Here is a 23,694-nt window from a genome sequence, read left to right on the forward strand (position 1 = left end):
ATATTGTCCCAACTTTTTTCTCCATGAATCAAATATGTTTGAGTCAAATATCCTTTTACTGGAAGAAATTTCTACTAAAAATAAAACTGAGAGAAAAAAAATATCTAAGAAATAGGAAATATTTATTTGGTGTACTGAAAAAATTATTTTTATATTTGGAACCAAAACATTTGGCACATTTGGTTGACGTTACCATATTTTTTACTTGTGTTAAGTGGGATGTTTTAATGAGAAAGCGGAACATACGTGTAGCAATTAAATTTTTCCTTGCAATTACTAAATATTTGGTTGATCCCATTTTAACCAAATTTCGAGTCGGCATATTAAATCTTTGTTTCAACAACAAAATCTTTTTTGCAGTGTAGGTATTAACAACGCGTTGTGTCCATTTGAAGTGAGTCCTCGAGTCGCGCGCAAACCGGACCTTTCTCTGCCGTTTAAGCATCACTGCCATGTTTGAGCTCTTCTGCAGTCCCGTTGGATCTTTTCCTCGTTGCTGCGGCAGAAAACAAAATTATAGAATTCCTCTGGAAGTTTCGCAAACGTTGTTGCACGTCGACGTCAATCGATCTGGACTCGAGCTGGCGTAAGAGCGCGGGGCCTTGACCAAAGCGATATTTTTTCAGTTACGGTGTCTGACGATATCAAAGGCAAAAAACCGCTGATAGACCTCCGATATACACTTCCTCGTGCTGCAATCGCGAAAATTGTACGCGATATTAACCTGTCACTGCCACACTCGCCCATAAATACATTGCTCTTTGGACGAAGATGTGCACTAAACGTCAAGAGAAAAAAAAAACGCGAAGAATATTGAAAAAAAGGAGAAGAAAAAGATACGGCGGAGACGTCTTAAAAGGTGTTCTGAATTTTTAACGTGTCATCGTCGTCTTGGGAAATTGTCCTTTGGAGGTCCTGCAGCTTGTCTCTTAGAGGTTTTTACGAGACTCTTTCAGATATTTACGTGCACCGAGAGAGAGAAAATATCTAAGAGATAGTAAACATTTATTTGGTGGGTACTAACGGCATATTTTCTTAAATTTAAAATCTCTTATTTAAATAGGACAAAGAATTGTTTTCGTGAAAAGCCAAGACTTTTTTAAGGTTTTAAAATAATGTACACTGAGAAAAAAATATTTAGTATTTGTAACTATAATTATATGGAGACGTAATTACTATAAATTATAATAAATAATAAAAAACTATTTTTACTAAAATCTACTATAATGTTAGCGATAACAACTTTAAATGCATGTTACTACTTTTATTATAAAAAAATATGGTTGTGGTAAAAAAAATAATTATAATTCTAATTAGATCGACCATCTTTTTCTTCTCAATGTATATTTTCTTATTTGAAAAGTATTTTATATTAATATAAGCGGATATATGCTATTAGTACTCATCAAATAAACATTTACAATTTCTAAGATATTTTTTCTCTCAGTGTGGCTGCGTCGCGTCACAACGACAGGGAAATAGGAAATTATTAGAGATTATTCTAATCGCGCGTGACATAATATACGATCGCTAACTGAGAGGACGATTGTCGCCTTCAGGAATCGATCGGGAATGTTAGGAGAACGAACGTAGATAAACGCTCCTCACATGGGAGAAGTTTCGAGTGTAACGATAGTAACTTAAAATTAGTTATCGGGTATCGCGCGTGGTGTTTGTATGCACACGCAGCTCGCCGGGAACACACACACCTCGGGAAACATCGCTGCTTATATTTTATGGACGTTAGTGGGAGTTTAACATTCGGCTAGTAGCGTCGGTAAACGGCATTCCGAGCGAAAACTCGAAATTACGCTGGTCTGCCTACCGCAAAAGCCCTCAAGGATTCTCGGGCAAACTATTCATTTCCTCGACTAACGTGAGGCAGTGATTCATTGACGAACCATTTAAACGTGGACAGCTGTTTGCCGCAACATCCTTTCATCGCGTGCGCTACGCTCTCGAACAGCGAATCGAAATTAATCGGTCGCGCGTCTCTCGCTCTTCCCGTGACGCGTCTATTTCCCTCGCGAAGAAATTCATCTAGAACGCGGTTACTTTACACACGCATACACACACACGCACGCACACATGCTGTTCTGAGAAGAGAGATTACATATGGGATTTCTCGCGCCTACTCGATTCACCTAAAAATTTGGCCGTTTACCTTTGACACTTCCAAAGAAGTGTCCAACGTCGCCCACGACTGTAACGTCTTTCATATTTTAAAGCTACAGATCCATCTCATCCACGAAATATCATTTGAAAAAAAGGAGAAATGTGCGAGTTGAACAAATTCAACAAGAGAAAGAATGATCTGCTTTATAATATTTATAACTACACTAAGAGAAAAATATCTGAAAAATGAGAAATATTTATTCGGTAGGTAATAACCTATTAATAACATGTTTACTTAGATCTAAATGCTTTTGTTTAACAATTTTTTTTGGAATTGGAATTGTTTTCATGGAAAGCCAAGAAAATATATACTTCCTTATTTTAAAAGATATATTTTATATTAGTATAAGTAGATATGTTACTATAGACGGTGAAAAATCTTTTGTGTTTGTGTTGAAATTAATCCGTGTATAATTTTTTACGTTAAACTTTCCGCATACTGTGTTAATTAACATATTACTGTGTTAATTAACATATTACTGTACTATTATTTTGACAATTCTACGTCGAGTTTATATTCACCGTCTCTAAATGTTAAAACATGACACAATGATGTCCAAGTGTTTTTATGTTAATTTTTATGTTAATTTCCAACATATTATATGTTTTCTTTTTCTTTTTCTATATTTGCCTTGTATGTTAAATTAACACAGAAATTAGAGTAGATGAATTAGTGTGGTCAGACGTGTTAAATTTAACACAAAATTCTCTTCGCGGTGTTAATATTCACTGAATAAATATTTCTTATTTCTTAAATATGTTTTCTTTTAACGTATTTATAATTTCAGGACTCTTCAACCAGCCAAGTTTTTTTCAAAATTTTCTGTGCAATTTTAGTCTGTTTTTATTCAGAGAAGTGGCGAAAAAGTTGTTGCATCTTATTGAACATTGGCATTGAAATTACGTCATTATCATTCGAAGTGTCAACAGGATGATGGGACGTTTATTTTGAATCCATAGTGCGCAGTAGATTTTGTTAACTATCGAGGGAATGATAATCCCGCTTATCAATGGTGACGATCGTTTGTTTGTGACCTCAGCGATCAGCAACCTATTTTCGCGTGACTTAGTTTAACGTAGCTTTCACGATATCAATAATAATCGTGACACATTGTCACATCGGTTATGACGAAATGTCGGGCTCGTAATCGGCTACAATGCTATTTTAAATTGGTAATCTGTGATCGATTCATCTCGGATGGGGCAGTAATAAAGCAGGAACGAGTCCATCGCGATAACAACGTTTTGAAATCACTTTGACACGGCGGACTGTCGATTGAAAGATGCATTGGAGCCAATTAAGAGCTCGATATTTCGCCATGGCCGATTTGACAACGTACAACACAAATATTTTGAGATTCATCGCGGGGGCACCGATTATCCTGCACAAGTTCCTTGATTATTCGAGCAACTTGTACGCTCTCTCTCTCTCTCTCTTCTCAGTACCGCTGCAAAGTCTTCCTCTTCTGAAAGGCTTTGCTTACAATTTCAAGCACACCTCGCGATAAACTCGCTCACAGGCGACGTGCCTAATCATTACGTTACCGACGACCGAGAGTTTCACAAATTCAAGAAACTGGATGGCGTCGATGAAATCCGCGAATGCCAAATTCGAGTGAGTATCATCCATCGCGCGCGATTACAAGAAAGAGAAAGTAAGTAACGCCAAAGAAAAATTCGCGAAACGGAGCGGTTAGACTTAAGATTGGAAATAACGAGTAAAACTCTATTATCCCGCAATCCAAGAACCGTTAGAAATAATTGTGATACACAAGTAGAGATCTTAGTCGTCTCTATTAACAAATTAAGAAATAGCGTAATTTAATAATCAACTAGACAGCAATACGATTCAAGTAATGACTCACCCGATCGCCGATCATTAAATGAGGCAGATGCATCAGGCGTGGATAAGCGGAAAATAGATAAATAAATGGCACTACGGAAGTGTAATGATCGCAGGAAGAAGGACTCAAACGACGGCTCAGTAACCCGAGGCTCGAAACGTCAATCGTATGCAAATTCGTCGGTTTGAAATTTAACGCGAGTTTAATAATTCCTGAAAAAAAACAAGGAAACGACGATGCGATTCGCATACATAAACACATACATCTCGCGGGATACGAGGCGAATATTCAGAAATAAAAATTCAAAAACTGTGAGCGTTGAGAAATGTGAAGGAGCAAAACGTTCCTCTTGCGCAAATGCAAAATTGTCGCCATCAAAAATACGTTTAGCGAATATATTGTGTATTGGATCCGCCGCCGATGATCGAAAACCGGATTTTGGCGCCAGCTGAAATATGTATCACATAAAAGAAAAAAAACTTACTTTGCGGAATGCGAAGGTTACTCTTCTCAATCATTTCTCTTTCGACGAATTGATTCGATCACCGGATCTTCGGCGGAGAGCTCTGTTTTTTCGAGCGAGCGACTCTGCAATTTGCGTTTCGCGCTCCGCAATTCCCCGAGTGTATTCAAATCGAGTAGAAAAATCGAGAGGTTTTGACCAATATTAATAGTTATTACTTGAAACTCTTTTCTAATGAAATACTCTGATTTGCATTCGAAGTTAGATGATAATTTTCCAGTTAAATCGCGCGATTACAGATGTAAACACAACATATATTATAATTAAACTGAAAAACTTGGATGTTACGTAAAAACTCTAAATGAAAATATAAATATCTTACATGACACGTATGTCAGGTGATGACTTATGCGAGCTTTGATTAATATTCCTCAAAAAAAAATTGCATTTGATTTATTTTCTCAACGTTGCTTATGTTTCCCGCTCATTATAACGCACTCTCGATATCTCTTTACATAATCTCGCTACATCTGACACAGTGGACACACGACAGAAAGAGGGAGAGAGAGGGATTTGCTCGATGGAAGGCACAGCTAATCGGTGTATTTCTCAATACGAGATTAATTACATAAACATATCGCCGAGAAAATCGTACTCTGCACACCGGTTTCCATGACGTTGCCCGGGCGCCGGCAAACAGCACGAAATTTTGCTAAATTTCGACGATGACCCTAAAAAAATGTAATCTCATCTTTAGTGGAATCCTCTTACATATGGCTTCACAAGAGCCTTCTTCTGAAACCGAAAAGAAAAAATTGTGAAAGAAAAAGAAAAAACTATGTTATTCCTCATCATTGGAAGAGGGAGACTCTTTCAATAATAAAAGTTTTCACTCAGAATGTAGAATTGCAGGAAATAACGTCTTGTAACTAAGTTCTTTTTAGGCTTGTGTTAGTATATTTTCTTTTTAGTTTTGAAAGAATCTCCTTTTGAGGCCATAACGCAAGGAGAGAATAAGAATAAGATTATACTTATCTCACCAAAATATTTTTTTGCACTCAGACTAAGAGAAAAAATATTTAAAAGTAAAAAATTCATTCAATAAACACTAATTACGTTTAATTCAAATCTTTTATTGAAATAAAACAAGTTGCTTTCATAAAAAGCTCTTGGCGCCATAACATAAGATTCCACTCTGAACATAATTATATTTTTTTTGTATTATCAAAATATTTATCATTATCAAAATATTTTATTTTCACACACACATATACATCCTCAGACTGAGAGAAAAGATATTTAAAAGTAAAAAATATTTATTTGATAGGCAGTAATAGCACGTTTATTTGAATCTAAATTCTTTTATTTAAATAAAACAAACGGTTACCTTCATGGAAAGGTTAAGCTTTTAAGAAAAAAAATATATATTTAAAAATATATAGAAAAATATATAGAAAAATATATATTTTTTTATTTGAGAAAAATGTTTCGTATATACGAATAATACAAACATTTTATACATTTAAAATATCTTATTTTGTATTAATACAAGTAAATGTTGTTATCAGTAGCCGCCGAATAAATATTTCTTATTTGACAGATATTTTTTCTCTCAGTACAACAACTACAATTGGACTTATTGTGCTTCTAGATTTTTGTATTTTGTGATTTATATATCCCTTTTTGAGTGAAAAGGCCGGTCTTTTCGTGACGTGAAATCGCGTCGGACGATATATATGTGTCCGGCACGGACATTCGCGTAACGCGAATGATTTCCCAACGCGAGCCATTTCATCTTTTCACGTCGACTTGTTATTGTGACATCGAATGCCGGCTTCCGGTATCGCCCCGCGCTTCCGCCTCGTATAACGAATCGCCCGAGTTGCTCGCGTGAGCGAGCGAGTCGAAAGAGCGGCCACGATTTGACAGTCGTGACCTCGCTTTATGAACTCGCCTTCGAACCCTTCGACGGGGAAAGGGGGACAAGGAAACGGAGGATCTCAAGATTCGCGCGTCGAGATCGCAAAATTAATTGATGGCAGAATCCCGCGCGCTGTCGCAATTCCGTTTGGCGAAACGCGACCGATTCCGCGCGCGCCAAGTTTTCTCGTGACAGCGTAAAACCGCACTCGGAAATTGACCGGCAATTTCGATAATGACAGCTTCACGCTATCGCATGCATAGTCGTAAATCGTTTTCTTTCTTCCATTTTTAGAAACGACATATCGCGCGCCACGCACTTTGCTATGACCTGCTTGCGGTTATTCGCGCGGCGACAAAATATTTTTGCATTACACAAAATATTTTTGCATTATACAGAACACACGTGAGAACATGTGCAGAAATGAATTGGGACGTTGCTCAATATGTAACGAAAACGATAAAAAATTTCAAAATTTATATCTCGAGTTGTAAATATTTGTCTGATACAAGAGTTCTGCAGCTTGTACATACCAAACGTGCGTTCGCTCCGCTCAGGAAAACTTCCAGAAATATTTCCGTATCTTTACAAGTGAATTTGGAAATTCAGAAATATACGAAACTTTTGCAGAAAGATTCCTATATGCGCGCGTGAATTTTCTGCTAAATATATGACAAAATGTAGCGCACATTCATATAAAATCTATTATATACATTATAAATTCAAGAAAAATAGCATAGTCATGTCGGCTGTCTCTATTTGTCGACATTTTTGCAGCTCGTCATCCACTTTGGCATCCTCTTAGGAGAGAATTCACACCTAGGCAGAAAAGCAGAAAGCAGACCAATCAGAACTCGCTCTGATACTCAGATGGTCGACAGTTTCTACTTTTTACCAGCGCGACTTCTGACTGTCTTCTGTCTTTCTACTTTTATGTCAAGATGTATGTTCTCCCTAAGGCCACAGGTTGCAATTTTTCGACCAGGGTGCAATTTTTCGGCGGTCTGAAATATTGCAAAACAAATAAACGCACACAGAAAAAGACATGCTGCATTAAAGTAAATGTTATTTGTCTCGAGTATTTCATAAGTTTATACATCCGCAAATCTATCACAAGTTCATCATAAGTATCGAATTCATTCAAAATACACTTTGATTTCTAGTGAACATTTCACTAAAAAATATTACACTAAAAAATTAAAACAGAAAGTTCTTTTTTATAAAGAATATTTTATGAAGTGTATATTTCACAAAGTATTATTATAAAGTATTCTTGTAAAATATTATTCTTATATATTCTTGTAAAATGAATGAATTCTTCTTTTGAATACGTGATAATTAACTTCTGTAGAAAAAAATTTGTCATTAATGTACTTTAATACTATTAATGAGAAAATATCGTTTGTTAAAGATGACTCTTACTTAAAAGAAGGAAAATAAATCAAGTGATTGTTTTTCTTGGCAGTAGAGTAATATTTTCCTGTGCGTATGTATCCTGAGAAAAAATTATTTGAAAACTTATTCATGGGATACAAAATTTCTTCGCAGAAATAAACTTTATATCCAAAAAATCAATTTCCAACTATCTCTTTTTCAGAGATACTTGTATGTTCCGCGGTCACAATTTGAGCCGTTTCTTTAGTTGCAAAACGCAATACGGGTCTTCAAATCAATATATATACATCGAGAAAAAAATACTCACAAATTTATTTGTGGGATAAAAATTTATTTCGCTGAAATAAACATTATATCCCACAAATAAATTTTCAAGTATTTTCTCTCAGTGTACGTATGTCTGTTAGTTTCGTAATAATATTTAATAGCACCGAAGAACTGCGACTTTTAATAATCTTGTCGTCCCTTTATTAAAGTATTTCCACATTGCGGCGTTTTTCACAACGACTATCTCGTTCGACAACCGCTAAAGTACTCGTTATAACTATCGAACCGATGCGGTTGTCTGTTGCAGTTGTGTATCTAGAGAGAGACCATCGTCGAAATTTTCGGTGAAATCTCCTCTTTCTCCCGTTGCCCTCGCGCTGTCGTGGTCCTCTTCTTGCAAACTCCGCCGAGTTTGTGGTACGCTTCATTCAGCCGTCATCTGAATGTCGATAAGCATGCGAGCGAGTCGGGATAATTGTTTAGTAGAATTTGCGGACGTGTCTCGACTGGCATTCTACACGATTGCGCGCGAGTGCGATGTCCTTTCTGACAAATTCCCGCTTAATCTGCCACGCACGTACACACAGACGCACGTACTCGCCATTAGGGCGAAATCCGCTCTTTTATGAGAGTTTTCGCAAAGCTAATTGCGAAATTCCGTCAATTATGCCACGCGCTCTCTGTTCGACATCGCCACGTTTTTACCATTCGTCTGAGAAATCTCGACAATTGTGAACCACGACTTGACGTACACGCGCCGATGCACGTTTTACTTTATGGAGAAACGACAGGGGGTGAGAGAGAGAGAGAGAGAGAGAAAGAGAGAGAGAAAGAGAGAGAGCGAAAGAGGCAGGGAGAAGTTTTACTGGACGAGAGAACGCGACGGCGGCGTGGACACTTTTTTGATCCGATATTCGCGCAATTGCGAATTTCAGCAAGAAACGACGTCCGTCGTGGCAATTTCGTAATTACTCCATCGCGTTATCGAGAGAAACGATTAAACTCTTATAAAACTCTTTGGCTTTCACCGTCCTGTCGCGTCGCGTCGCGTCTCGCGAAATGATTATATCCCGCGCCGTGAAAAGTTCGCCGGACGGACGCGGCGGACGCAAAGCACCGGAGCGCTGGTGTAATTAAACGTGAGTACGTAGTCGATTAATTAACTTAATTAAATCGCACCGGGGCTCGAAATCTCTCCCATTTGAGGAGGGTCGCGCGAGCGACCAGGGTCCGTATCGTCGTGACTACACGATTATGCCGAAGAAGGTAAGAAGGTCGTCGTTCGAAGGAGCAGACGGAGAGGGATGTATGCGCGCAAGATTGATTAATCGCCGTAATAATTGGCGAAAAAACGCACAGAGAATAACATGTCGCGAGGCCTGAAGGGCCAATTCCCAGATATGACACCAATCTTGCACACAGAAAAATGTATGTTGCATTCGAGCAAATATTATTTCACAAATTTATGTATCCATAGATCTGTCACACATACGTAAGTTCTCTCATCACAAGGATTAAATTTACTCATACAAAATATATTCTAAATCCTAGTAGATTTAACATTTCAATCGTGAATATTGAATTAGAGAAGACCGGGTCTAATTGATCTCACAGGGATATGTTGCTCATGTACTTTTTTTCTAGTAGTTATTTTAATGAATACAAAATCGCGAAATGGTTCTTTTGGACCGTAAATACTTTACCCTGAATTTTATTAAAATCAGAATCATATTACAATGGAAAAATATGAAAAGTCTCTCCCCTAAAAATTCGATTTATTTGTTATATTCAGAGGAAAACATGGCAATGGCAAAAATAAAGTGACAACTTTATATACATGAATTTAATATATAGAATTATAACGTATGTAATTTTTTAATAAACTATTTTTATGTAGTTATTGCAACTATATATAAAGCTTCAGTATATTCATGAGCACATTTTATAAGATTATTATCGAGAAAATATTCCTCGTCAAAATTAACCATTATTTAAAACAAAGGAAGTAAACTGAGTAGTCGCTTTTCTTAGCAGTAGAATATTTTTTGTATATATTTGAAGATCAAAACAATAAGAATGCTCAGAATTAACTACGTGTCCGGGCATTGGTACTTTTCTTTAAACGATTCACGTAGGTTGCGTGCGTTGAAAAAAAATACTCGAAAATCTATTCGTGAGATACAAGTCTATTTATTAGAAATACGATTTTATTTCACAATATTAAACTTAATTTCACGAAAGTAGGCTTTGTTTTCCACAAATAGCTTGACATAAATAATAAATAATAAATTATTAAGTATTTTTCTGTAGTATGTATGATACGAATCGATCAACTAGTTATTTTCTTATCGCCATTTCAGGGTCGCTACGCGAACAAGCTCGACGACGATGGAGTCCACCTGATGACGAAACACCCGCTTCACACCGGCGCCACGCATCGCTGTCGAAGTCATCGAGGAGGGTACTCCGAATATTCGCTCTCGTCCGTCGTCCTCAACGTCCGTGTCGATTCGCCGTGAACGCTACCAGCCACTATGTCCAGGTATAACGTCAACGAGGAGTACGACCTGGAAAATCGCAGGGAGGTCACCCTGACCGGCTTCAGCAGCAACGCACTCGACGACGTGCTGCGGAGCAACGGCGGCAACAACAACGAGCCGGCGTTGAACGGCAATTCGGCCGGCATAATTGCCGGCGCACACGCCATCACCAAAGACGCGAAGGTCGTCAACCTCGAGGGTAAGTTTTATCGGCGGCGACGTTAATTAATCACGCATTGTGCATTACGTGCATTGCGATCAGCGCGCTCTTTTGGATTTTCCATCTTCCTACTTTATTTCGTGCAATCGCGTTTCCTCGCTCTCCTGCATATTTGATCACGCTGCGAGGAGGATCGTGTCTTGAGAATCGATCGAAGCGAGACCCTGAGAATCGCTGACTTGATCCGCGATGCCATCAGTGTCATTGGGCCCGACTCTGGTTTCTGAATATTTTTTTAAGCAATTATTTTTAAGAATTAATATATTCAATAGCATTTGCACTGAGAAAAAATATTTGAAAATTTACTTATAAGATATAGAGTTTGTTTTTATGAAATCAAGTTTACTTCTATAAAATTTTATAAATTTTCAAATATTTTTTTCTTTAATGGTTACGTTTTTTAAATAAAAAAAAATTTGAATATTTATTTGCAGAATATAAAGTTAATTTCATAGAAACGATATAAAGTTTATTTCATAGAAAAATTAACTTTATATTCTGCAAATAATTTTCATTTTTTTCGATGTAGAGGTCCCTCGAAGAACAAAAGGAAATGTTCTTTTTAATAGGATTAAACTGACTCTATTTTACAATTGATCATTATGCAAGAATGATCCACAAAATTATTATTTTTGAATTTTCGTTACTGATGGGTAGTTTCCCTACATAAAACAAAAGAGATCCAAGCCTTATAGCCGTCTGAAATTAATTAAAAAACAGTTTTTATTTTCTATTAGTTGCGCCACTTTTTACTAGTTGCATCTTCTTTAGTTATTTTTTAAGGGTTATGTTTGTCAATGGATATTCTTAAAGAGGAGAAAATTGATCATGTTCGACTTCTTGGACGATGGCGAAGAGAACCTTAGTACTATCTATACTTTTTAAATCATGTATCAAGTTTTTATCTCCATTTTCAAAACATACTTTATGTAAATTGGATCATTCGTGCATAACTACGGCCAACTACTATTTCGCAGAACAGTATACCAAAAGATGATTAGCATCGGTCATGCTATTGATATTGAGTTGTGTAATAAGTAATTTTGGATTTTTCAAGTAATATGAAACAATTGTGCTTTTTTATCATTAAAATTTTGTGAAATAACGTATACAAGAGGAACAGGAAATCAAAATGGATAATTTTATGAAATTATGATTGCTTGATTTGATCTGAAAAATCTGAAATTACACAATCCAATAATAAAGCTTTTATAATTTGAAATTTAAGCGAAAACCCAGGGAGATAAAATTAAATTAAATTCAGCCCAAAACTACGATTCATCGTCCGATTTTGCAATATTTCGCCATATTATGGTCAATTTTTCAATTTAATTTTAATAAAACTCCGTAGGGGCTCTCTCGCAATTCTGTCAGTCATCATACTCGCGATTACTCGTGAAACGATACGTTGCTGCGGATGTTGTTGTAGCAATTTAAAATAGCGATAAAGTAAAATTCAGCGCCCGATATTTCAATGTCGGCGTAATCGGAGAGGTGACCGTTTTTAGTCGGCGAAAAACGCCATTTCGAAAACGGTTCGTCATAGATAAAAATTCAATACAATGGAAAGAGAAGTTATCTTCGCAGCTGTCGATTAGACATCGATTGCATTTGATTGGATTTTCCATTGCACACGGTGCCTCTCGCGTGCTACAAGCTCTCGAAATACATCGTACGACCGCAGTCATACATTTCTCGCATAACGTTACGCTTTTCGAAAAAACCAAGTGCGAAAACTCATTGCCGATGCGATCATGCGAAATTCTGCCGTTGAACAATGCCGGCGCGAAAGTGGATGGGAAAATAATCGGTATGTGCGTGTGTGTGTGTGTGTACATTGTGTATGTGTGTATGTGTGTGTGTGTATATATGTGTATATATATATGTGTGTATGTGTGTATGCTAGGTGTGTGCTGGCGCCCGCGTTTATATTTATATGAGTCAACACGCGACACCGTGTCATGCGCGGCGCGGAACGACAGGGACCCCGGCAAAAATTGGCAAAAATAATCGGCCGCACTATACACCGACCTTCACTTTCACGGTTGCACGGTCGTTTTTAGCGTTTTATAAATTCGCAGTCGGAAAAATTGTTTCAAGGCACGTCGCCCCGCTATATCGCAGTCAGCTCGCCGGGCGTCGCGCGTACGCGTTCGTATAATACTATTACGAGAACGCACATACAACGTATATATTATTATTATTCCCACGCGCTTCGGCGGCACGCAGCCGTCGATCGCAATAATTTTCATTCTCCGATAAATACAGCGCGTTCCGCGTGAGTGGGAGCGCGGGGAAACGCACGCGCTCACGTTTTTGCACCGCCGGAAAATAATAATAACCGTCCGCGAGGGCGATTTTTCTCGTGACGCAGAAACCGAGCGCAGCTGCGACAACAGTCGTCCCGTCGAGAAAGAATGGCAAGATCGCGGAATGTGCTCGTGATCGGAAGCGCACGCGATCTGATTGATTTATAACAAACGGGGACGTCGAACGACGAGTAAGGAAGAACGCGGTGCAATGCACCGGGAAAACAGCGCGTTGTTTAAGCATCCGCCGAGGTGGTGACATTTCGGCGATATCTTTGCACTGTCAGTGTGTTGATTGACGTACAGAGCGGGGGAGAGAAAGAAAATGAGGGACAAATATTTCGAGGCACACAATAACCGGCTCGCAAAAAAATATATTGCCAATTAACATTCCCGTCCTCGAATAGCGCAACAATCAGCACCGTTACGTCAGCTCTTTTCAGACTTTAATTCGATTTGTCGACAAGAATGCGCCTCACTCGTCTCGATCGCGAGCATAATAATAAGACGTGAATAAATCATTATTTTCAATTTTACATATTCTCTTAGAATATCTAGATCAATAGATCACTATCGATCACAGCATTGTCTCTCTATCGCGTAAACACTTCGTGCACATGAGAGATCGTTTGAATTACATCGCACATTGCGAATCGAGGACAAAGAAAATCCATGACACGACTTTATCGATGAACGACTGTGAAATACTTAGCGTTTCGCATATCCGTCTCTCGACGCGACTCATGCCATGCTGAAGAAAATCATTAAAAATTTTCATTACGCTTAGTCAGTCGTGTATTGCCATTGGACGCGAGAGTTGTATTTGTCATCGTATCTCTCTCTTTCTTTCTCTCTCTCTTCCCTCTCTCTTCCCTCTCTCTTTCCCTCTTTTCTATTTTTCTTTCTATTTTTCGCGCCCGCAAAAAATATAGGGTAAACTCGGATAAGATGGCCATACTTTTCTAAAATGCAAAAAAATACATTTCTTATTGTTATTTCTTAATAGCGTTTGGCACATTACTTCACTGAAGACTACAGTATATAATACCATCAGAGTTAAAAGAAAAATACTTCAGTGAAATTATTTATTACAAAAATATCAAAACATGAGCATCTTACCTAAATGTTTAAGACAAAATAGCCATATGGAATAGATAACCCATACATATTTTATGTTCAAGATTCTGTATCTATTATTTTATAAAATAGTGAAAAAAACATAATTTGACATATTCATTTTAGTATAGGATATTTAATATATATTATTTGTAAAAAATATAATATACATATAAAATAGAAACCTCTATTACAAAACTTTAAATTTTAAATCTAATTTTTGATTAAAACATATTGCACATAAGATTTAATTACTGTAATATTGAAAATCATTTTTGAAATATAACGACTTTTATTTTATAAATGTTAGAATGATAGTGGGCCATCTTACCCAAAATGTGAGTGAAAGACGATTATAATAGTACTTATAAACAAATAGTGAAAATGAATATAAAAATGCATGTTATATTACAATTTACATACTTACTTTACGTATCTAATGTTGATTGCGATAGCTTAACTGTAATTTATTCGACGTTACAGCAAGTTTTAGTGGACATGAGAAATTTTACATGTAGTCGAAAATAAAAATATAGTATAATATTCATAATCTTGCTATTTCGAAAAATGTACGCACATACACTACGATAAATGTCGATTATCTTTGTGACTGATTACACAAACGCAATGTTTTGTAATTATTAATATTTTACTTAATCTCATTCTTAGCGAATATCCTCTTGTACACAACCTCAAGAGGATTCTTCTAAGGCCACAAGGAAAATATATATTCCAACATCCAAAAAAAGAATTCTAGTTGCAACGTAATACCATATTTTTTCTGTAATCCCATATTCTAAGCGAGAACTCTTATACTGAGAAAAAATATTTGAGAACTCCTCCTTCGTGGGATATAAAGTTTATTCGCAGAAATATTTGTATATCCCACGAAGAAATTTTTAAGAATTTTTTTCTCAGTGTGCCATATTCCTTTTCTATTAAAGTGAGCTATTAGTCGAAAATCTAGCAGATATTATTTAGTTAATGATATGTTTTTCCATTTATTTTTTCCATTTTATCTTTTCAATAAAGAGAAATACATATACTTCAAATACTCTTTTACTAGAAGAAATTTCTACTTTTTATATTGGAAACAAAGTATTTAAAAATTTATTTATTTGTAGGATATAAGATTTATTCATAGAAATAAAACTACTTCACAGAAAGAAATTTTATAACCCACAAATAAATTTTCAAATATTTTTTCTCGATATAGAGCAAAATTTATACTGAAAATAAGAGATGAAATGTCTCTAGCTTTAAAAATATTATGCTTAGAGTATTATTTTTTTGGTTTTAGAGAAATCCTTTCGAGGCCATATATAAGAAGATACTCTCTAAAAATAAGATTATAATTTTTTCGGTACATGCAAAAAAGAGAAATTGGCACATTAATATAAAATTAATAATTTACTAAATTCGAGGTTTAATATGATTAATTAATATGTTATTAATTAATTTCAAATGTAATAAAGTTAATAAAATTAATATAAGAAAGTTAATTTTAAAATTAATATAAAAGAGCAGTCTGAAAAGGGAACTTGTGCTTTTTCTCTTTTTTCTTCAATAACTTGTTTTCTCTTTTCTTTATCCGTAACGAGAAGAATTGCAGCTCGACAGTTTGATTTGTAGCTCTGTGAATTATAGCCCGATTAGCATTAATGCCGTGTAAAATCCGCGGCGCAAAGTTTCACGTATACTTAAAACTTTAATTGGGCGAACTTAACGCGCCGAGCTAGTCGCGTTTCGCAGTTTCGATTATCGGATTATCGGCGATGGTAGACGGCGCGAAATCTGCGCGAAGAGATAATGAGATGCGATGCCGGCACCCGGCCTGGCTCGCGCCGTTGAATACACATCGGATGGATGGATGCGCGTGTACCTGGCGACTCGCCTGTTGCGAACCAAGCATTAATTAATTACCACGCGACGGTGTAATGCACCGCTACATTTGTGGACCATTCGCGGTTGATTAGGTTTCATTACTCCCCCGCCCCCTTGCCCTCCCCGTCAGGAATGAGACAGCACTTTATTTTATTACGCTTTGTACGGCATCTTACTGCCGGTATTATAGCGCACTAACGAACATTACGACGCGCGCTTCTCGTGTAAACCATCAAGTGCAATCGCATGATAAGAAGTCGTAAAAAGAAAGGATAACAACACGAACGCACACGTAACGTCGTGCTGCGCGCCGGAAGTACACGAGATGCGTGGAGATCGACGTCTCGCCCCAAGATGTGTCCAAGTGAGAGATAATGCACGCGCGTCGCGCTTCGTATCCTTGAACTTCGCGTAATCGTCTCGAGGAGACGCAACACAAGTTAATGTGGACTCGTGTCTTCTCACCTCGCCTCTGCTCTCCTCACCTCGCGTTGCATCTTCCCGATTGAAATCGCGTTAATTGCGTTTGCTCCGTTGCTAACTTCCGCGCCTCGATCGTAATTAATAATAGGATGGTGTTGAGATAAAGAGAGAGAGAGAGAGAGAAAGAGAGAGAGAGAGAGAGAGACAGAAAGAAAGAGAGAGAGAAAAGGAAAGAGAATTCGAGCGGTGTGTGAGATGCGAGGAAAAATAACATCTCACACACCGCTAGTATGATTCTCTCATCGTTTTTTGCATCTAAAATGTGTCAGCCAAGCTGTGAGCAACCCCTTCGTGTGAGCAACCCCTTCGCTTCACGGCGCAAAACTCGAAGAAATAAGGGACCGATGTCGTGTGCGCATTACGCGTCACTCTCGTTACAATATCGATCGTGCCGCCGTTATCTCGCATCTTGCGCGATACTTTCTAAGGACCACTATTAGAAAAGCGCGTCGGGAATTGTCGACTCTGCTCGAGCAACGCGTGTCCAACACACTCAGAGAAAAAAAGACATAACAATAGTAACTATATAAGTGACAACTGACTTTTGTATGCAAAATTAATGTATATGTAGCTTAATTAAATATTTTTCAGTTATTGCAACTAAAGCTTTAGTACTAAAGCTTTACTACGGAAAAAGAAATACTTAAACACTTATTTGTGGCATACAAAAGTTTTTCTTTTAACGAAAACAAACTTTACTTTAGAGAAATAAATTTTATATCCCATAAATAAATTTTCAGGTATTTTCTTCTCAGTATACAAAATATCTATTAAATTATCTAATTGCAATTCTTCATATAAAGCTCATGTAGTTACCATCATCATTTTTTTCTCTGAGTACACGTATATTTTTCTTTGGATGTGCATGGCGTGCCACGTACTAAGGAAAAAATACATGAAAATTCATTTGTGGGATATAAAAACCATACTTCATAGAAAGAAACTTTATTTCACAGAAGTAAACTTTATATCCCACAAAAATAAATTTTCAAATGCTTTTTCTTTGGTGTGGCGCCAATTTATCTTTGTTCATTCGACTTAGGCTCTTCTTCCTTTTACCACGGGTCGACTACGATCAAGCGATTGAAAAAAAACATAAAACGAGGTGAGAAAAAGAAAAATACAAAATAAATTACGCCACTATCATCCGCATCGATAACGCGTTGACGAGTGACAAAATGCAATGCGCTCGAAGCGGCCGCTATTACGTTTCATAAAGTATGAAAAAAAGTATAATTGCTGTCTTGTAATGCGTGACATCTCTTAACTGCGAGTAAACGACTCGTGCATGTATATTCGTAGAATACAACAGAGCGCCATAATTAAAAGCGACAGACGATAAATTTCATCGAGAGTGAAGGAAATATTTATTACTCGATCGCAATAAAGAAAGATTCTACTTATATTCTCCGAGCCTTCTCGCGAGGAAGATATCTCAACTGTAAGAATGTTCTCACAAATATATTCCACGAATATGTCCCAAAACCGGTTGGTATTTGTTTTGATAAATAATGTTAATATCGATAATATTTTTCTTGTTTTCCTTTTAGTGCCAGAAAATACCAACAAGAATATCCTGTGTTCCTCCGGAAGAAGCTGGCTATATCGGCGAATCAAGAGTTCCTTCAAGAGGAAGCTGCTGTTCAAAAGGATACCGATCCTGGCGTGGTTGCCGCATTATCAGAAGGAGTATGTGGTGAGCGATCTAGTGGCCGGCATTACCGTGGGACTCACCGTCATACCGCAGGCAATAGCGTACGCTAACGTCGCAGGAATACCATTACAAGTAAGCCCGTTTGACCCGTCAAAACATCTGCTCTCCTATAGCGATTTATATATACTATCAGTCTTGACTACGAACAGGCTATGCGCCGATCATGAATAAACATTTTCGAAACCAGTGCCTAGCACGAGAATTAGCTGACTCTTTTCTCACGTTTTAATCGCGTCTCACCTTTAATGAAAACGTGTCACGACACGCAATTTCGAAGTCAAGATGTGTGATGGCTAAATCAGTATTTATCTGAGGCTATCACTTAATGTATACAGGAAACGTTGAACTGATATAAAATTAAAGCAGATCTTTATTCGTATATTTTATACGTGTAGTTTGAGATGCGCGTGAAAATTGGGGAATGAGAGAAAATTTTCTCAGAAGGAAACTCCGATATAACTTATAATTCCATACATGACTCGGAAGGATCGGTAGAGATGCGTGTATAATTTTGAGAAATTCGTAAAAAGTTTCTTGAATTTTACGGGACTTGAACAATTTACAGATTTCTAGTTTTTATGAGGGGTATGTATAAAATTTCAAAAATTCTCATCTATAATATTATATTGCGATAATATTATATTGCGGAGTATTATTTATATGATATACTAAAGATATTAGATTAAAATAAAGGGAATACACCGTTTGGATTTGTAGTATGGACTCTACTCGTCCTTCATGGCGTGTTTCGTGTACACAATTTTTGGCTCCTGCAAGGACGTACCTGTAGGGCCGACTGCAATCGTCGCGATCATGACGAGAGAAACTCTCCAGAGAGCGCACCTAGGACCCGATTTCGCTGTATTATTGGCCTTCATCTCGGGCTGCGTTTCTTTGCTAATGGGCATCTTGCAATTAGGTAACGTCGCATGGTACTCACTTGTCGTTTACAACCTTGTTGCTTGATATTTCACATATCTTTCCCACTCGAAGCCACTCCCACACTGAGAGAAAAAAATAGTTGGAATAACTATTATCTCACTATATTTTATAGTTCGTTTGGGCCTCAAATATTTATAGTTCATCTAAATACAAAGATATAGCAGAATAAACATAGATTTATAGTCACCATCTTATGACTCTATGTGTATAGTAAAGTACGCTTTGGAGATATAATTACATGTACCCATATTTTCCAAATATTCCAATTGTACTGACTATATAAAATTGTTAATTTCCCTTACCATTTAATATTTGCTACCTTACTGTGTTTTTTATTTTAAATAATATATTCTTGGTAAAAATTTTACATGAATCAGTTACACTATGCTTATATTGTAAATATTATAAATATTATGCTGACATTTACTGTAAAAATGATATTCCTAACTATAATCTTTTTACTATGCCATTATAGTTCCAAATATCGTACATTTTTCTCTCAGTGCAAAATAACTTTTTGTATTGTCCAACAATTAGGGTTCCTGTTGGACTTCATATCGGGGCCAGTGTCTGTCGGTTTCACGTCGGCGGCATCAATCATTATCGCCACCAGCCAGGTGAAAGACATTCTCGGGGTCCATGTATCCAGTGGCAAATTTGTGCAAGTCTGGCGAGATATATTCGAGCAGATCGGCGAGACGCGGCTCTGGGACACCGCTTTGGGAGTCGTCTGCATAATTGTCCTGCTGCTTCTACGGGTAAGCGCGACGGCATTAAATTGCAACAAGCTATCTAGCACTCACTCGTTATTCAGTGTTTGCAGCATTTAAATGGCTAATGCGCCATCGCGAAATAAATGATCGAGCTGCGTTCCCATTTCGATCATTTATTACGGCTCGTGAACGTAAATATTAGTTCGAGTTAGGTAAAGTTTAACCAATACCAATTTCCAAATGTATTCGTGGAGAGAGACGGGAAATCTATATTTAATTGCAAACGTCGAGAGAACTGAATTCGACGAGATTTATATAACTTGCCACGTCTTTTCCGGAATTATCTTTTTCAACGTTTCGCTCGATGACTCAAGTCTGGGTTTACGCTATTTTACTTCATTGGTTCTTCGAACTCTGTTATAATCACGAAGTAGATCACCGCTGTTTTCATAGTCACAATTGTCGTTACGACGAATCGTTATTTTTCAAGCTCCATCGCCCGCAGGCGTGTCATCTTACGAGTCGATAGGACGATATTGTTTGCGATATTGATTATTAGCTCGGGAAACAGCCACGGTGAGAAGGCAATTATCGTTTAGAGCCGGCGATCTTTTTGCTCGTAATACCAACGGTGCGATAACGTTTTATCGCTTCAACCTTGACTTGTTTAAATTACGTGAATATTTTGGAAGATCTGGATAGAAAAGAAAAATTTGTCCGAAACAATTTCCATTGTGCCATTATTCATATTAATAATGGAAAAATCGAAACATTGATCAGGATAATTGATATTTTTCTTGCATTTACAGAAAGTTAAGGACCTTCCAGTGATACCAAAAAATACCAAAGTGCCGTCGCAACTTCAACAAGCCATTTCAAAGCTACTCTGGCTGCTCTCCACAGCCAGGAATATCATCATAGTAATCATTTGCGCTATAATGGCTTGGGCCCTTGAGATTCACCTGGGAGAGTCACCCGTGATTTTAACAGGTCATGTAAAGCAAGGACTACCGGAATTTCGTCTGCCGCCTTTCGAAGCTCGTATAGGAAATGAAACTTACACCTTCCTTGATATGATTTCGTCTCTGGGCTCCGGCTGTGTGGTCATTCCCATGCTGAGTTTGCTGGAAAGCATTTCTATCGCCAAAGTATTCTGTAAGAAAACTCTATTCTACATAGTATAAACTTTCATAACGCGTCGGGAAAGAAATTTCTTCTCTCGAATAACAATCAAATGCATAATAGTGAAATAAAACTTGTAAAGTTAAAACTTGTAAAACTTGTAAAGTTGTTAAGTTTCATAAAATAGGTTTATAAAATTGATGATTTACACTTAAAATAATTTGAATACCTAAAGAATAGAGATGTTTCATCGGAGCAATTTTTCTTCTTCAAAAAAAATAATGGATTTATGTTACACATATATAGCTGATGGCAAGTCGATCGACGCAACTCAAGAGATGCTGGCACTGGGTGCGTGCAATGTGCTGTCATCCTTTGTATCGTCGATGCCCGTGAGCGGCGGCCTCAGTCGAGGTGCAGTCAATCATTCGTCTGGAGTGAAGACAACGCTCGGTGGAGTCTACACTGGTCTCCTGGTACTTATATCATTGCAATTCCTCACACCCTATCTATATTACATTCCCAAGGCCTCCCTGGCGGCCGTCATCATCGCTGCGGTCGTTTTCATGGTAGAGCTTCACGTGGTAAAACCTATGTGGCGAACCAAGAGTAAGTTGTTTCTCTTACACGATGCGGTACAAAGTTACACCATAAAGCGTAATGATTTTGTTACTAATTGCATTGTCGTTTTTTTTCTTTTTCCAGAAATTGATCTCATACCGGCCATAGTCACGTTCCTGTGCTGCCTTTTCGTGCGACTTGAGCTGGGCATAGTAATCGGTATTGGTATAAATCTCTTGTTCCTACTTTATGCCTCGGCCAGACCGACATTACGAGTCCATAAAGCTACGGTGAGTCTTTACTATTAAAATTCTTACTACATCTTTACTACAAGATCTACATCTTTACTACTATGTCTTTACTACATAAAATTTGATGTATTAGACGCGTTTTCTATCATTAGGAAGTGTCTTAATAGCGAATTAAATCAAAAGTCGGTTTTACCTTCTCTCAAGCTTTCAAACATCTGACTTATCTTAATTTTGCATTTGTTTCAATATAATACGTTTAGTTACCTTATGTAAAAAAGAAATTAATATTTGAGAAGCATTTTTTCATGCTCTGAAGATCTCAAACTTACAGAATGCGCATTGACGCGTTCTCTTTACAGAGCGTCAGCGGCTGTGAATATCTTGTCATAACACCGGATCGCAGTCTGGTGTTTCCGAGCGTTGAATACGTACGAGCCGTCATCAGCAAGCAAGGGATGCGTGAAGGCACCGCCGTGCCCGTTGTGATAGACTCCACACATATCCAGGTGGCCGATTTCACAGCCGCAAAGGTAAATAGGCCGCTAGGGAACAATCATAATATCATAATATGTATGCTTTGGCATTATATTAATTAGCACTTGATAGTACTATACTATATGGTAATTGCGAAATAGAATGAATCTTATTCTATTTTAAGGAAAAGAGTAAATTTAGTAAAACTATTCAAAGAAGAAATTCAAACATTTTTAAATTAGATTAAGTAGATTCTGATGATATATCAAGGATTAAACAAATATATCATCGTTAATTATCAACTTTTCTCTTTTCTCAGGGTATTAAGACTTTGATTGAGGATTTCGCGAAGCGTGGCCAGCCATTGATCTTCCACAATTTAAAGCCAAGCGTTATCCAGATCTTCAAAGGCGTGAAACCGTCAAGCCTCACGTGCAGTTCCAGCGAACTTGAGCTCAACGACTGCCTTAAAGGTAAATCGATTCTTTTATAGTAGGGTTTCCACAGCACTTGTGGCTTCGGGTTTTCTGGTGTATAATAATTTACTAAATACTATGTATTGCTGTTGCAGAATACACGAATGTATCAATCGAGACTCTGAATCGATACTGAACGCGTTTAAGTTTGGACGACGATACGAATGACAGTTGGATTCGGTCTTTTCTCTCCTTCCTTAACGAACATCAGTATTAATAGTGAAAACACCGACGCCTTCGTTTCACAGACAGTATTACTGTAAGCAAAGCGTTATCTTCGTTTATCAACTACGACAATATATAGTTGTTTAAAGAGGAACTTTGTATATATGTACGTATTTATGAATGTGCGAGCCAGTATGAAAATTAAGCTGTACCTTACATATTCGTACGATGTACACTATGTAATATTTTTGTACTTACGAGAGACGGGAGTTTGACATATGTACACTCCGAATTTATTCTATTGAATTAGATTGTAACATATATACATATGTAACCCCGCGTTAAATAGACACGCGATTCATGACGAACTCGTTACGCCCGTTACGTCTATCGTGAATAAACTCATTGTAAATATATTAGAATTCCGTTCTCGTGCCACGAAAAGAAAGCGTTCGCGAGGAATAATTAACGACTTAGTAGTAGTGCCGCCGTGTACCTTGTGAGATAATTCATGTATTTCAAAATATTTTTTAGCTACATTTTTCTGTTGTATTATAAAATATGCAGGCAGCCCGACGTATGTGCATATAGTGACTATGATTTTCATCCGCATAAATTATATATATATATATATATATATATATATATATATATATATA

At 37.2% G+C, this 23,694-nt stretch overlaps 1 protein-coding gene and 1 long non-coding RNA gene across 6 annotated transcripts in view; one reads left to right on the forward strand and one right to left on the reverse strand.

Moving 5' to 3' along the window:
• The window catches only part of LOC116846754 (sodium-independent sulfate anion transporter-like), a 44,744-nt gene extending 21,056 nt beyond the window's left edge, over window positions 1-23,688 (forward strand). For 3 of the 5 annotated variants that reach the window (XM_032821003.1, XM_032821002.1, XM_032821004.1), the window contains exons 2-11: window positions 10,426-10,804; window positions 18,168-18,403; window positions 19,049-19,250; window positions 19,811-20,031; window positions 20,796-21,141; window positions 21,415-21,717; window positions 21,814-21,959; window positions 22,280-22,450; window positions 22,714-22,867; window positions 22,966-23,688. In XM_032821003.1, coding sequence (XP_032676894.1) covers window positions 10,600-10,804; window positions 18,168-18,403; window positions 19,049-19,250; window positions 19,811-20,031; window positions 20,796-21,141; window positions 21,415-21,717; window positions 21,814-21,959; window positions 22,280-22,450; window positions 22,714-22,867; window positions 22,966-23,006 — 2,025 coding nt within the window. In that variant the 5' untranslated portion in view covers window positions 10,426-10,599 and the 3' untranslated portion in view covers window positions 23,007-23,688. Of the gene's footprint in view, window positions 1-3,725; window positions 3,791-3,814; window positions 3,831-10,425; window positions 10,805-18,167; window positions 18,404-19,048; window positions 19,251-19,810; window positions 20,032-20,795; window positions 21,142-21,414; window positions 21,718-21,813; window positions 21,960-22,279; window positions 22,451-22,713; window positions 22,868-22,965 lie in introns of those variants that run through there. The other 2 variants (XM_032821005.1, XM_032821006.1) reach the window with 2 other exon arrangements.
• Window positions 19,240-21,937, reverse strand: LOC116846758. Its single transcript, XR_004378595.1, has 5 exons — window positions 21,829-21,937; window positions 21,338-21,699; window positions 21,048-21,139; window positions 19,764-20,025; window positions 19,240-19,335 (listed from the first exon to the last, which is right to left on the reverse strand). It is a non-coding gene; the product is annotated as an uncharacterized LOC116846758 (long non-coding RNA).
• Window positions 23,689-23,694: the final 6 nt, after the last annotated feature.

This window comes from Odontomachus brunneus, unplaced genomic scaffold, assembly GCF_010583005.1.
Source record: "Odontomachus brunneus isolate Ranch 3 - 2012 unplaced genomic scaffold, Obru_v1 Obru_scaffold_069, whole genome shotgun sequence".
Lineage (NCBI taxonomy): Eukaryota > Metazoa > Arthropoda > Insecta > Hymenoptera > Formicidae > Odontomachus > Odontomachus brunneus.